The 14,977-nt window shown below is 54.5% G+C and overlaps 2 protein-coding genes and 1 long non-coding RNA gene across 3 annotated transcripts; 1 reads left to right on the top strand and 2 right to left on the bottom strand.

The window, feature by feature from the left end:
• Positions 1–2,620: 2,620 nt before the first annotated feature.
• On the bottom strand, positions 2,621–4,335 carry LOC119102164 (tetratricopeptide repeat protein 30A-like). The gene is made up of 4 exons (XM_037225517.1): positions 4,265–4,335; positions 3,779–3,904; positions 3,133–3,268; positions 2,621–2,753 (listed from the first exon to the last, which is right to left on the bottom strand). The coding sequence occupies exons 1-4, from the start codon at positions 4,307–4,309 to the stop codon at positions 2,710–2,712; spliced, it is 351 nt and encodes a 116-aa protein (XP_037081412.1). The 5' UTR covers positions 4,310–4,335; the 3' UTR covers positions 2,621–2,709.
• Positions 4,336–4,462: 127 nt separating this feature from the next.
• LOC119102216 (uncharacterized) lies at positions 4,463–5,519 on the bottom strand. Its single transcript, XR_005094668.1, has 3 exons — positions 5,268–5,519; positions 4,941–5,006; positions 4,463–4,480 (listed from the first exon to the last, which is right to left on the bottom strand). It is a non-coding gene; the product is annotated as an uncharacterized LOC119102216 (long non-coding RNA).
• Positions 5,520–5,904: 385 nt separating this feature from the next.
• LOC119098794 (uncharacterized) lies at positions 5,905–14,712 on the top strand. The gene is made up of 9 exons (XM_037221839.1): positions 5,905–5,989; positions 9,311–9,562; positions 10,430–10,536; positions 10,836–10,966; positions 11,502–11,609; positions 11,813–11,936; positions 13,326–13,407; positions 14,409–14,439; positions 14,542–14,712. The coding sequence occupies exons 2-9, from the start codon at positions 9,360–9,362 to the stop codon at positions 14,710–14,712; spliced, it is 957 nt and encodes a 318-aa protein (XP_037077734.1). The 5' UTR covers positions 5,905–5,989; positions 9,311–9,359.
• Positions 14,713–14,977: the final 265 nt, after the last annotated feature.

Below are 14,977 nucleotides of genomic sequence, written 5' to 3'. Positions count from 1 at the left end.
CTCGACCCGCATGGAGGCTTACAACAAACCCTTTTTCGATAGGAATGCGTCACTCAAAACATTGCAATCCAGCGCATTCCCGGCTACCTAGACTTCTTGATACTATCTCCGTCGGCAGCGCCAAAGCCATGCCGCCACCGATGCGGTAAAGTTGTTGGGCCGCTCCAACTTCCCCATCGGTTCATTGTCCTGTGATTGGCTGCCAGCCATCACAAGCATTCTTCTGCACGTATTGCCTACTCAAGCCAACCAAGATGATAGTCTATGAGTCATTTGAAGAATAAGGTGAGATATTCTGATTCCAAAGTGAAGATTTTCAACTCAAACACATTCCACAACGACATGACTATAACGCTGCCATAATGAAAGCGTCCCTAATAACGCGTGTTTTCCCTCACACGACCCATGCCAAAAGCCAAACTTCTGCCAGAATGATTACAGCGTAGGGAAAAGTTCTGGCATTAAGAAGACAGGGAAGGATTCAATGCAGTGCGTTGGGACGTGCTACGCACTAGAATAATGAAGAACAGGAATGGATCCCTTAATCGTTACTAGTTTGCATTGCATCGTGTCGCCTGTGCATATGTATGTCAGCGAAAAGACATGATCCGCGACCACGCTGGGTGAGCTCTGGTGGAGGCGAAGACAAGTGAACCGAGGTGAGGTGGGTGAGGTGACGTGAGGTGATGTCATATAAGATAAGATGAGATGAGATGAGTTGAGGTAAGGTAAGGTACGGTAGGGTGAGATGAGGTAGGGTGAAATGAAGTGAGGTGAGGTGAGGTAAGGTGAGGTGAGGTGAGGTGAAGTAAAGGGTGGGGTGAGGTAAGGTGAGGTGAGGTGAGGGTGAGACCGGCAGATGAGGCACGAGACAGTGCGGCGGCGCGCCGCCTCGCACACGGCCTTGGATGACAAACAGGAGGTGAAGCGACAGCCGGAGCGAGCCGTCAGATGTGCGTGGGGCGTGAGCAGGCCGCAGTGGAATTGAAGCTCGCGCGCGGCACGGCGGCGAGGATCACCCGGCGCGCGTCCGCGATGTCGCGATGTGTGAGATGAGGGGGGGGAAGGTGTCCATGCCAGGGCGTTAGCACGTACGGGCGTCAGGTAGCGATAGGTGAGGTCAGCATTCTCCGCCAGCACGTCGGCAGCCAGGTCGTAGTACTCGTACTTGCAGTAGAGCAGCAGCAGGTTGCCGAAAGTCTCCGGAGGGAACGGGTTCTGCATCAGCAGGTACTGCAGCTTCTGGAAGCCGTCGGAGCCTGCCGCACACGGGCCGGGAAGACGTCACATGGACGGCAGGAGGCTGATCGCATCGAACGCTCTCTCGCCAGCTGCCCTACGGTAACACATTCAAAAGAAGTGACTTGGAAAACAGGAATCTTACGGCATCTTAATGAGCCAACCTGCCTAATTGTGTTCCGATTGTGCAGTGGCCAAGCTGCGTGTGGGAACCAGAGGTACGGAGTTCGCTTCCCCGCGGTGCTGACCTTCTGCCAGAGTGGAGGCAGGCGCCGTCATCCATGCGTGCAGCATGCAGATTTGCCCCCCTAAACCGACATGCTTGCTTGGAGAAAGTGACTGACAAAACTCTCAGGGAACTGATACTCCATACCAGTAGGTAGCAAGGTGTGTGCAGCCGCACTCTCCCCCGACACACCGATATCGCAAACAAATCAGCACAAATCCTGCTTCGCCTGCTTCCACGTCAATGCGTTCCGAGACAGACTTAAGGAGATGTCATGCAGCTGACACCAGATCCCACGCCGGTAGGGCTGACACCCGGGGCAAGCTCTGCTCAGCCCCCCCCCCCCCCCACCCACGGGGCGGCGGGGGTCGGGCGTCGCCGTCCTTTACGCCGCCACCGTCCACTGCACCTTGGCCTCCATGTTCATCACGGCCTGGTTGTGGAGCGTGACAGCGTCCAACTCCTCCTCCAGCCGCGGCGGCATGTCCGTCAGCGCCTCCCGCGCCGCGTCATCTGACGTCACAACACACCACAGTCAGAAAGTTCCTCCTTCAGCCGCGGCGGCATGTCCGTCAGCGCCTCCCGTGCCGCGTCATCTGACGTTACAACACACACCACAGTCAGAAAGTTCCTCCTTCAGCCGCGGCGGCATGTCCGTCAGCGCCTCCCGCGCCGCGTCATCTGACATCACGACATACAGCAGTCAGACAGCTCCTCCTATAGCCGCAGCGGCATGACCGTCAGCGCCTCCCGCGCCACGTCATCTGACGTCACGATACCCAGCACAGTAGGGTAAACGCATGCACATGTGGACGTGGACATGTAATATGCATCCATCATGTCACAGCCACCTAACTTTTGACACGTGCTGCCGCCTGAGACACTGACATCTGACCTCGTCCGGCAGTCCGGATGGAACAAACAAACATTACTGATGTCCAATGGGGAATAGCACTCAATGCACTCTTTCACCAGGTGGGCAAGACATCCGGGAGCGACCATGGTTAACGTTGCATGTCAACTCTGCCCCAACATCGAGGCCCACGCACCGCGCCACCCGACCCCGCTCCGCGCCCCAAAGGCTTTAACCACCGTGGCGGGCGCCGCCGCACCCCACGTACAGTTCTTCAGCTGGTACTCGACGGCCCGCCTTGAGATTGAAGGCCTCGACCAGGGCCGTCTCATGCAGAGTGAGTGTATTGCCGACGCTGCGCACCTCGAGGCCTTCGGTGGTCATGCCGACGCTAAGCTCCGGGGTACTGCTGGATGCCCTGCTGGATGATGTCGGCTGCCGGCCGAGTGCCGCGTCGTTCAGGCAGGCGTGGGGGCGGCACAAAGGCGGCCAAAGGGTGTGAACGGTGCGCACACCGTATCGTCCGCTGGTACGGACGCGCGGCAGCTGCTCCCGCAGAGGAGAATTGGCGCCATCCCATCAACGTGACAAGTTGTATTTGCGGAGCATGGGGTTAAACAACGAAATGGCCAGAGCAAACAACAGCTCTGGTCATTCAACACACACCTCTTAGACGTTTGGTGAACCTAAGTATCATCAGCTTGCTAGTCTGAGCTGTAGCCCTCAGACAAAATTGCTGCCAGTCCATCCGACTCTGAAGAGAGTCTAGAGATCCGCTAGTCCTCGACCGACCGCTGACGGCCGGGACTCTCACCAATGGCCTTCAGCGCTGGCGCATAATGTTTGAGCTTGTAGTGGCAGAGGGCGATGTTGTAGGAGAGATGCGGCATGTAGCCCACCACTTGCTGCGCGTGCGTGAACTTGGTGGCCGCCTCGTCGTACCGCTCATCCTGCGGCACGGAGCGACACAGCTGAACGGCTGAGGCTAAGCTCACCCGAGGCACTCTGCAGCAACTCCCAGCTGATCGGAGAGCTGCTTCAGCATCGCTGCCGACGATGAGACAGCACGCGTGAGATCCCGTCCGCTGACGGCACTCGATAGTGACGTCGAATGACAGGGGTGCTGTTCTTGGCGCTGCAAGGCACAGTCGTCGTCGCTTTTTATGCTGGCAGAAGGGCCCGGCCATTGCGATGATACTATTTAAATATCACGGGTATCATCTCCTCAGGAGCCTGCACATGGTGATATGATGATGATATCATGGTGAAATGATACAATCTGAACACCACGAGGTGATAGGGGTGTGCTTCATGTGCCACTCCCTCCTACCGACCAGCTCCTCAGGAGCCTGCTCCTCAGGTTCACTGAACATGAGCTCAGCAAATGCCTCGCCACCAAAAGAGCTTAGAAGAGCTCGGGAAGCACCAGTCCACGACAGGGTAGTCTGTCGGCGCTGCACCTTGAAGAGCAGGCAGGCCTGGTTGATGGCCGTATCCGGGTCGTCCGAGGGGCACTGCTCCACCATGCTCTTGGCGCCGGCCAGGTCCTCCTGGCCGTACTTGATCGCCGCCTGCAGCTTCGTCACCTGGCGTCGGGGGGTGTGGACCTCAGCTGCGCTCTCACAGCGGCGCGCCGGTGACACGCGCGCTCAATGTGACGGGGATAGAGGCAGGGTCCCAGATGAGCCCTCCCATCACTGAACATCACCGGAAGCGACATGACAGATAGTCCCAGGAAAAGGCACTTGAACGAAAAAACACAGGCTGAACATAAACATATCGACAGTCGCGATGTTAGCGGCTGCCCATGTCCCATCACGGCTTACGATGCAGGATCATGGTATGACCCCCTGGGCTGTAGCGGTCAGGTTACCCGCCATGATGCAAATCGCTCCCTGAGTTGGGTGTGATATGATAGTCCATTCAGCCGGCCGGCCGGGTCTCACCTTGCTGGCGTAGTCTGGGTTGTCAATCTGACTTGTCTCCTTCATGGCCTCCTCGTAGCGGCAGGCTTGGTAGAGCGACCTGCGAGTAGTAGAGCCGATAGTCCTGCAGTACTCGGTGGAACAGCTTGCACCAAGCCGGCCGTAGTACTCGGACGCTTGGTCAACTCTTGCTGGTAGAAGTGGCAGTAGCACGAGCAGCGACAGCGCCGCCCGAGACTAGAACAGCACACACGGCACGGTCACGCTCCGACCGCCCAGGGCCGGGCCCAGCACCATTACATCCAGAGAGGTCACCGGCTATTCCCGTGTGGGCAGAAGATGGGGAGGTGTCGGGTACTTGATGCCCGATGGAACAGAGGGGAACAATGCTTCGCCGGAGCCAGATGCACTATAAATTTCGGGTCTGCCGCAGGAGAAGGTTTCGGGTGACATGAAGAATAAGTTCAGCGTGTCTTTTCATGCACAGCTCACACATTCCATGTTAATTTCGCGCAGTTCGCGTAGGTAAGGCGGGGCCGATGGGGCTGGGAGAGGGAAGCTCTTCAACGGACCCCTTCCACCCTGTGACGAAGGCCGCGATGAGACGTTGGCTGCCAAACCTGTCCATATGTCTAGCCGCTCCCCCCCCCCCCGGCGTCAGCAGACTACCGAAGAGAAATGAGTCAATTCCTCTTACCGTGGGGTATGTATCCAATATGGCATTCAAAATTTGCACTGCTTCCTTGTATAGACCTTCCCGTATCTGAAAATTGTGGACTTTCATTAATCGATGGATATGATTACACATCATTGACTACGTCAAGATAATACATACGTTATCGCTTCGTTGACGCAAACCACCAGCGGTGCAAGGAGTCCCATAAACTGAAGCCTGTAGCAACGAGTGGATGAAATGTCTCGACAGGTCCGGCTAAAACCATAACACAGGACACAAAACAACGGCTGCACGGACAATTGCTTATCTCCCCAAAACAGCAAGATGATCACCTAAGGCACGTCTTACCTTTTGATAGATGGTCATAGTGTACTGACCGTCGCGGATGTTCATGAAATTCATTTTGAAATTATAGGTCGGCTGAGTTCGATCAGAATTCGCCTATTTTGCCCTAAGATATGAAAAGCGTTGCGAGAGAATGAAGTAGGTATCTTGATAACGATACGATGGCTCGATATCCTAAGGACACCTGATAAAATACAATTGTTCCTTAAATGCAACTGGGCATATACAGAAACAGCAACGACAACACACATCACACGCAGCTAACAACAAACGGAATTAGCAGAAGATTGCGGAGGCATGCGGCCCAATGTCAACTGTTCTCTGATTGGGTGAGTTTCATAAGCTGTTCCCTGATTCGTTATCGCATTGGGGCCAGCGCAAAAAGGGATGAAGCTAGTAAGGATAAATTTATCTTCGTGGCATCTAAAGCTCAAATTACGCTTTGTGAAATAAAATTCCAAAGACTCATCTTCAGATAAAACTGGAAAAAAGTGGACACAGAAATCATGCTTTACTCATGTTTTATTTGACTACTTGTAAATATATGTGAGTGTAAGCGGCGCACAAGTTTCATTTGTGGTACATCGCCAGTATTGGTTGTGCTTGCTGTAATTTCTCGTTCATTCTGTACGGTGTTGCTGCTGGGTACGTCTGGAACTGGTACTGCGCATCCGTACAGAAGTTTGTTTTTTTTGCACTACGGTGGACGCGGAGCAGATAACTTGGTATGGAGACACTGTCCAATATTTTTGACCCATTTGGATTGTTTAAGCTTTCACTTAGTGGAATTGTAAGGAGTGTTCTGTGTTAAACTTGAGGCATTTTGTGCATGGGCGGATAGTGCCGCTCAAAATTGGCGCGGCCAAGTTGCCAGAATGGATAAATGTTTTGGCTCGGTTGTTTTCGATGGAAGCTGATGTGGCTACTGCCATGTGCCAAAATATAGTTATCATTCATGATTGCTTCTGAATTCATTTGCTTCAGGTCATGCAAAACACATATCCACTGTACTGGATGCCCTCTCAAAATTGGTGTGCTGGCCTTGAGGTATGCATGTACTAAATTGCAGTCATGACCAAATTGGTGCAAATTTTGATTTGTACTTGCTTGAAAAATGTGTTGGGAGCTTTTTGTGGCACATTGCTTTTAAAACATCAATATTCAATGGAACATTGGCTCTCTGTGTGCTGGTGTTAGTGTTGCTCCAAAACGAGCTCTCATATTTACTGCAGGCATGCACTAAAATTGTTACTCTGATGTTGCTGCTATGCCTGGCATGTTTTATGTCATGTTTTTGTTATCTGGATGGGGTTTTACATAATTAAGTTGGGACTGAAGTAGCTGTTCTCTGGAAGCTGGTCATTCTCAAAGATTTGTGCCTTTGGAAAGAAAATGAATAAATGATTCATATTAGCCACTCAGATACATGAAAGCTTCATTGCCCAAGTTAATGACTCCATTCTACTTCACTGTTCATTGTTTACATTGTAGGTTGACATCTAGTGAGTCTTTACTTGACTTTTAGATACAACTTAGAGGGCAACTGGCCAGAGAGTGCTGATATTATTTTGAAAGTGTCATGATATTTTAATGGAGCTTATATAAAAAGAAGGGGCACTAGTGGTGTATCATAGTATTACTTGTAATCAGAAGCAAGACTTCTCAAAAAACATGTGTGAGGGTGCTTAAAGGGAATGTGTGGCAGTTGAAGATATTGAAGCAAGCATCAGATATCATGGAATAAACTCACTGCTAACTGTTGATGTACTTTTTTAAGTATATGTTAAATAACTATTGGTATACTTTTAAGGGGAAAGAGATGCTTTAGGCAGCATAATTTTTGTTTTGTAAATGCACTCCTCAATGCATGATTGTTTAATTAAATCATTATTCCCTGCTGACAACATTGATTGAGGGCCAATTACTGGCTTATATCTAGAAATCATTCTCAGGAATAGGACATGCAAGTATATGCAGTGCAATGTATATGCAAGTATATGAATATGCAAATACAATCAAAAATAGTATTTTTATTCATCATAACCACCCATGGTCAATGGCATGTCAAGGTTTGAATGACATTGTTCTGGCATCATGAATGTCTGGGTGACCCTGGAATAATTTTTCTGTTATAGTCTGCACATCTTTATGGGTATGAAGCTAACAAAGGAGTGGTATGTTTTTAGCATTGCAGCATTAAATTATGTATGCAAATTGGATGAAATATTTGTACACATTTTAAATGCATAACAAGGGAGAAGGAAAGCCGTGCCTAGGCATGACAAGTGCATATCCAGGGGAAGGTTGGCTGAAAAATGAGCAAAAACAATCATACATTCCATGGATGGGTTCTAATGAGCTCAAGCAAAAGGAATGATAGGCTCAAGGTGGTAACTGATAAAACATAATTGTTTTAAAAAAGATGGCAATGTTGCATGGCTGGCACTAGGTATGGAGATGAAGTCAGGGTTTCAGATCCAAAGTTGAATACAAAGTGAAGGCAGTGATATAAAGGCAAAATTGAGCCTTAGAACTTTACTGCAAAGACAAAGTGGAGGCTGTTGTTTTCGTATCCGGAAAACGTGAAGCCAGATCCGAAGGCATTGTCTTCAAATTTTGTACACAAGAAGTGGAAGCCGAAGTCAGCAGCTTCTAGCTTAGGAAGCATGGAATGATAGGCGAATGAGGGGTTAAGAATCGCGATTCCGAAATCAACACCGGATTTAGTGTACAAAGGCGTTTTAGTACACCAGTAACATTTGAGCATCTGCAAAAGCTGTATGGATCAGAAAATATCATTATTTTGCAGAGTGATTAAGACGAGGTGTTAGCGTCACAAGTGGCAGACTTGTGCACTATCCCTTCATCTTGTATGTTGGCATGTTCACGACGTTTCGGACAGTCGGTTATCCGACAGTGGCCAGGTGTTAACTGGCATTGGGAATGACCGGCTAGTATTTGACTTTCGGCCATGTGCTTTGCATGAGAGATTCGAAAAGCTGTGTTGTACATCGGAGCGGCAGGATATGTAAAATACAATATAGTAAAAAAAAGTAAAAAGTAAAGATATATAGTGAAGTAAAGTCGCAAGTTCAGTACAAAAACAACAACAAAGCCGAGGCCGGAGTTCAAGCTCCCATGAAACCCGGCCAATATTTTGAAAACGTTTGAATCCTAACCTGAAGCTTGTTATTAAAATGGCACAAAGCTGAAGCTATAGCCAAAGCCGGCTTCGCACTCGTGCCTATTTGTATCATTGCGTGCCACTTAATTGCCAAGGCCTGTGTATGCAATCTCTTTGTGTCACTGATTTTCAGGTCGGCATTTGCTACTGTTCTTAACATGCAAGTATCATTCAAAACTCCTGCTAATCATCCCATCCTCCTAATCATCCTATCAGTAGCACCAATCAGTGTGCGTGTGCGTGTGCGTGCGCGTGCGCGTGCGTGTGCGTGTGCGTGTGCGTGTGCGTGTGCGTGTGCGTGCGTGCGTGCGTGCGTGCGGGTGCGTGCGTGCGTGCGTGCGTGCGTGTGTCATGTGTATTTGCATAAATAGCCGAATAGCAAGACAATCGTTGAAAGCATCGTAGAATGAAGCGTTGTAACCTGTAGAATATGTAGAAGTCCCCTCCCCCCTACGCCACTATAAACTGCTTGCTCCAATACGTCACATGTGAAGTCGGCTGAAGGGTCACTTCCCACGCAGTGGAAGGTGATGACACGGCTGACGTCGGCCAGGGCTCAAGTTGTTGGTAATGCTACTGTCATCAGGTCAAAACACATTTCGGCCCGATTGTGTCCACAATGATGATATCCAGCATCAGTTTGTATCAGCCAGTATTCAGAGTAGGTATGCAGGAATGGAAATGGCCATTGTGACACCACAAAGCTTTGCCAGCATCTTTTCTTTGCACAGGAGCTGTTGATCATCCCAGCGGTTTTACCACGGATGCGAAGTTTTCACCCACGTAGTTTTTCGCTGAGGAAAGGTGTATCCGCTGAGCAGGGCGGTGCACCTGACGCAACGCCCCACTGCGGTCCCTGCAGCTAACACGCTTGGAGTCGGCGCCCGGCGACCGAGACGGCGACCGCAGCCATGTCGGAGGAGATCCCGTCGATGTTCCGGCTGCTCTGCTCGCCGATGAAGCTGGAGCGTGACCGGGCGCTGGACGTGCTGACGCGCCTGCTGCCGGCGCTGAGCCAAGCAGAGGTGGACCGCCTGCTAACAGAGGCCGCCGCCGGCCTGGACGACCAGGATGGCAGCTGGCACGCTCACCTCGGCTGCCTCGTCTGCATCAGGTCTGTCTGGGACACGCCCCTATCTCGGCTGCCTCGTCTGCATCAGGTCGGTCTGTGGCACGCAGCAGCGCACCTCAGCTGCCTCGTCTGCATCAGGTCTGTCTGGGACACGTCCCTATCTCGGCCGCCTCGTCTGCGTCAGGTCTATCTGTGGCACGCGTAGCACGTTGCCAACAGCTCGGATCATGTTTGTTGCGGGCTATGATCTATGATTTTATTAGGTATTTCTTACTGGTTGTGTGGATGGACGTTAATTGATGGCACAGGTCAGTAACGGTGGAGGCCGTGAAGGCACAGGGGTGGAAAATGTGATGTGTACGTCGTTTACGGTCATTCGGCACAAGAAAGCTTATGTTACGCTTCTATCAGGGGTGAGGCGTGAGTAGTCATACCTCCTCCCCGTTCCCATTATTCCTGCATATGCCGAGTAGATTTGTGTGAAATAATAGGCGAAACTTTTCAAAGCAAGTAAGGGATACAAATGTCATTTTTAAAACGAAGCTTGACCTCTGCTTCCTTTCATACAGTGACGCACAGTGTTGTCATGAGAATGCAACTTTTGCCCTCTTTACCTCTGGCACCTTACGTCACCGATCCTTCTCTTCGCTGGGTACATTGACGTGCACAAACCCGGCGCCTCTCAACAGTCCATGTTGCTCAAGCGGTAACAGTGAATTCCAGCTTAAGGTGCATGTTCACATCCATTTTGCTGAAATCTTGTTGGCAAGAGACTTCTGTGCAAGGAAACCTGCGCACAATCAAAGTTCAAGCGGAGAGATAGGCCAAGCTCATCTGTTTGGGCCCAAAACATATTTTGTTAACCCCTGTGTATATTTGTGTGTGACATGTGTGATTTCTCCTTCCCAGCACTGTCCTGGAAGTGCGTCAGACCCAGCTGCCCACAGACATGCTGGCACAGATCCTGCAGCTCTGTCCCAGTTACCTGGCCCATTGGGGGAGGCCAGGGGTTGCGCGTTGCCACCGGTAAGATCTTACGGTAATGAACCGCCTAAAAATCGTGGTTTGGTCACCTACACGTCGATGTAAGGGCCCACATTTCCTCTTGTTGGATGTGCTTCCCACATTACACTCAGGACGAGTCTGAAACTAACTGCGATGACAGTGATGTGCCCAGTAAGCAATTTACCCGCAGTTTGATCGGTCTTGTCGCGTAGCAAGGGCCGCCGATGGCTCTTTCATGTGTCCGCAAGGCCTGCCCGCCTCCGGCTCTGTTGGCGACTGTGTGCATACTAGCTGGTCGGCCGTCCGCCAGGGGAGCTGCTGGCTGGCTGTGCCGCCTGCACGTCAGGTGATATACCAGAGCGTGAAGGGACGCTGGCCTCGCTGATGATGAGCAGTCTGCAGGCGGCCGAGGACGACCAGGACAAGTGGGAGACCAGCTCGGTGAGCCCACCACGCACGTGACTGGGGCTGGACTGTCTCACTGGGCTGGGGAGGGGCAGTTCGGCCATTGGCTGGATCCGCGGCCACCGGGCGGTTAAACTGCCACATGTCCAGCTGCTGGTGCGGTTTTCACCTTCACTGCAGCAGCTGACAGGCGAGGTGATGTACTATTGACGACGCTGTCTGAGAAAATTATTCCAGGTCCGTCAGGTCCAATGTGTGGGGCAACACATGGCATGTGATGGATGTGGCCTGTTCGCTGGGGCCGGGCCGGGTGAGACTAATAAATGGACACCTTTATGTTGGGCATTTGATGAAGGACGCTGGACGATCGAGGAGCGATGTCTGTGTGCGCGTGTGCGTGTGCGTGTGCGTGTGTGTGTGTGCGCACGCGCGTGCGTGCATGCGTGTGCGTGCGTGCGTGCGTGCGTCCGTGCGTGCGTGAATGCGAATGGGTTGCCGGATGGGGGTGACTCGGAAGGATGACATGCGTGCCCCAGCGTCGCTGACCGGGGTGCCGTGGCCCCGTTTTCAGACCACATCCCGCGACTCGGCCGACGTGTTCGCCAACACCACCAGCTGGACGGTGCTGGAGACCTGCCTGCGCGCGCTGGAGCGACTCATCGTTGCCTCGCGCCTACTGGTGAGGAGGATGGCGGTGGAACTGGCGGCCGGTCGTGCTTGGCGCACCACTGCAGCATGCACTCATCCCCGGGCTGTTAGCTGTTTTGTCGTTGTTCACGGAAATGATGTCGATGCGAAGTCATCTGTCTTGCCATTGGTGTCGGTGGGATGGTAAGTCATGTCCACAGCAATTTCGAAGCAAGTCGCAAAACCTGATTACAGGTGACCCAGGACCTGCTGGACCTGGTGCTACCCACGCTGAGCCACAGGAACCGGTTCGTGCGCGAGGCCGGCTACGGCTGCATCGCCGCCTTCCTGCCGCCGGAGAACCCGGGCCCGGAAAATGGTCAGTATCGGTCGCGATGAGAACCTGGAGAGCGGTCAGTATCGGTCGCGATGAGAACCCGGAGAGCGGCCAGTATCGGTCGCGATGAGAACCCGGAGAGCGGTCAGTATCGGTCGCGATGAGAACCCGGAGAGCGGTCAGCATCGTCGCGTGTGAAAACCCGGAGAGCGGTCAGTCTCGGTCGCGGGACCCGAGAGAGCGTCAGTCTCGTCGCGGCGGGGACCCGACAGCGGCAGTCTCTGTCGCAGGGACCCGGAGAGCGGTCAGTCTCGTCGCGGCGGGGACCCCGACAGCGGTCAGTCTCTGTCGCGGTGAGAACCGAGAGCGGTCAGTCTCGGTTCGCGGCGGGGACCCGGGAGCGGTCAGTCTCGGTCGCGGCGGGGACCCGGAGAGCGGTCAGTCCGTCGCGGCGGGGACCCGGAGAGCGGTCAGTCTCGGTCACGGCGGGGACCCGGAGAGCGGTCAGTCTCGGTCGGCGGGGGACCCGGAGAGCGGTCAGTCTCGGTCGCGGCGGGGACCCGGAGAGCGGTCAGTCTCGGTCGGCGGGGACCCGGAGGGCGGTCAGTTTCGGTCGCGGCGGGTGACAGCGCTGACGTGAGACGGGCCAGGTCGCCGGATGGGGCTGCACTGGTGGTGCTGGGGCCGGCCTGGGGCCGTCTGTGGCTGATCACGGCAGGCAGGTGTCCCGCATATTATGCATGTTTTCATGATGTGTGAGATGATGAGGATATGTTATGCAATATAGCGAAGTTAGAAACTAAGCGCAAAAGACGTTTTTTAACGAAATTATCAAGAGTTTATCCGCATCTTTTGAATGCATGAATTTCTGCGCTCGGAATCATGCTAAGCAGTGATTGTTGTGTGACCCCTGACTCCTACTATCCGATCGCGCAATTTCAATTCAACGGCATAATTTGGTGGCGGAAGTTTAACGTGCCGCAATGCTCGGCACGATCCGTCCCGCCCTCTGAGTCATCTGGCCTTCAGCGCTGCCGCTCCCACCGGCCGCAGGCCATATCTATCAAGGGCAAATAGCGAACGCCTAAAGCGATTAAAGCGACTCGAGTCCACCCCGCCACGAGCGCGTGGATCAGACGGCAGTAGGTGCTCTTGCCACCTGAGCCAACGGGGAGGACAAATGTGATGGTTGTGAGCTGTAGCTGTTTTACATTTTTTAACATCTTAAAGCATGTACGCAGACCAACATATCACCCTTTGTTATCTCCGTTTTCGGCATGAATGTCGAAACACGGGGCGAAACAAGAGTGATCAGCCCGAAAATTAAATAGCCCGTTTGCCCCAAGCAGCGCTGTCGGGTTTCTTTACGCGTCACGCGCTGTCGTCCCGGACGCGCACGCTCACTGACCGGTTTGACCGTGTTCGTGTCAGACCGCGACTCCTGCGGGGCGTACGCGTTCGGCGACCAGCTGTCGGCGGCCGTGGCCCGGGGCCTGGACGACAACTGGAGCAGGTGAGCCGCCCGGCACGGCGTCCGAGGCGCCGGACCGCCGGGATTGTGCTGATCCGGCTGTACCGCCCTGTCCGCTGACCTCCTGCGGCGCGCCCTGACCTCCCGCGGCACGCCCTGACCTCCCGCGGTACGCCCTGACCTCCCGCGGCACGCTGTGACTGCTGACCGCGGCGCGCTCTGACTGCTGACCGCGGCACGCCCTGACCTCCCGTGGCACGCTCTGACTGCTGACCGTGGCGCGCCCTGACCTCCCGCGACACGCTCTGACTGCTGACCGCGGCGCGCTCTGACTGCTGACCGCGGCGCGCTATGACTGCTGACCGTGGCGCGCTCTGACTGCTGACCGTGGCGCGCTCTGATTGCTGACCGTGGCGCACTCTGACTGCTGACTACGGCGCGCTCTGACTGCTGACCGCGGCACGCCCTGACCTCCCGTAGCGCGCTCTGACTGCTGACCGCGGCACGCTCTGACTGCTGACCGCGGCACGCCCTGACCTCCCGTAGCGCGCTCTGACTGCTGACCGCGGCACGCTCTGACTGCTGACCGCGGCGCGCTGTGACTGCTGACCGTGGCGCGCTCTGACTGCTGACCGTGGCGCGCTGTGGCTGCTGACCGTGGCGCACTCTGACTGCTGACTACGGCACGCTCTGACTGCTGATCGCGACGCGTTCTGACTGCTGACTGTGGCGCACTCTGACTGCTGACCGCGGCACGCCCTGACCTCCCGCGGCACGCTCTGACTGCTGACCGCGGCGCGCTCTGACTGCTGACCGCGACACGCCCTGACCTCCCGCGGCACGCTCTGACTGCTGACTGTGGCGCGTTTTGACGTACACTTGCGAGTCCCGCGGTGCTGGTTCCATTGGGTGGTCGCGGACACCGGTCTCCCTGAGAAGTGCGCTGTTAGTTCCGGTGGTTGCCTTAGGTTGGATTGACGTGCCCTGGCCAAACATAAGGTGTAACAGTGTCGAGCCACGCTGTTGGTGATGTGCGTTTGCAGACCACTGACCCCCTCCGGCGACGGCCGCTGCGTCTGTGCTTGTGCGTATGTGTGTGCGTGTGCGGACAGCCCCCGGCCAGTGCCGGCGTGGGACGGCATGTGACGCCGAGCCCCCGGCCGTGCCAACCGGCAGGTGCGGATGGCGGCGTCGGTGGCGGCGCGCCGCTTCCTATGCGGCCTGACTCCGGAGGAGAGGGAGCGCCACCTGCCCTCCCTGCTGCCCCGCATCTGCCTCAGCAGGTGCGGCCGGCCGGACACGCCTCACGCAGAGCTGCGCCGTCAGCTCACGCAGCTGGGGCTGTGACGGATGGTGGTGTTAGGCCGGGCTGTGACGGATGATGGTGTCAGGGCGGGCTGTGGCGGGTTGGTGGTGTTGAACCGGGCTGCGACGGATGGTGGTGTTAGGCCGGGCTGTGACGGATGGTGGTGTTAGGCCGGGCTGTGACGGATGGTGGTGTTAGGCCGGACTGTGACGGATGGTGGTGTTGGGATAGGACTGTGGCGGATGGTGGTGTTGGGTTGGGACTGTGACGGATGGTGGTGTTAGGCCGGGCTGTGGCGGATGGTGG

Source organism: Pollicipes pollicipes, unplaced genomic scaffold, assembly GCF_011947565.3.
Source record: "Pollicipes pollicipes isolate AB1234 unplaced genomic scaffold, Ppol_2.1 Scaffold_2555;HRSCAF=2994_pilon_pilon_pilon, whole genome shotgun sequence".
Lineage (NCBI taxonomy): Eukaryota > Metazoa > Arthropoda > Thecostraca > Pollicipedomorpha > Pollicipedidae > Pollicipes > Pollicipes pollicipes.
This window is presented reverse-complemented; position numbering and strand designations above follow the sequence as displayed.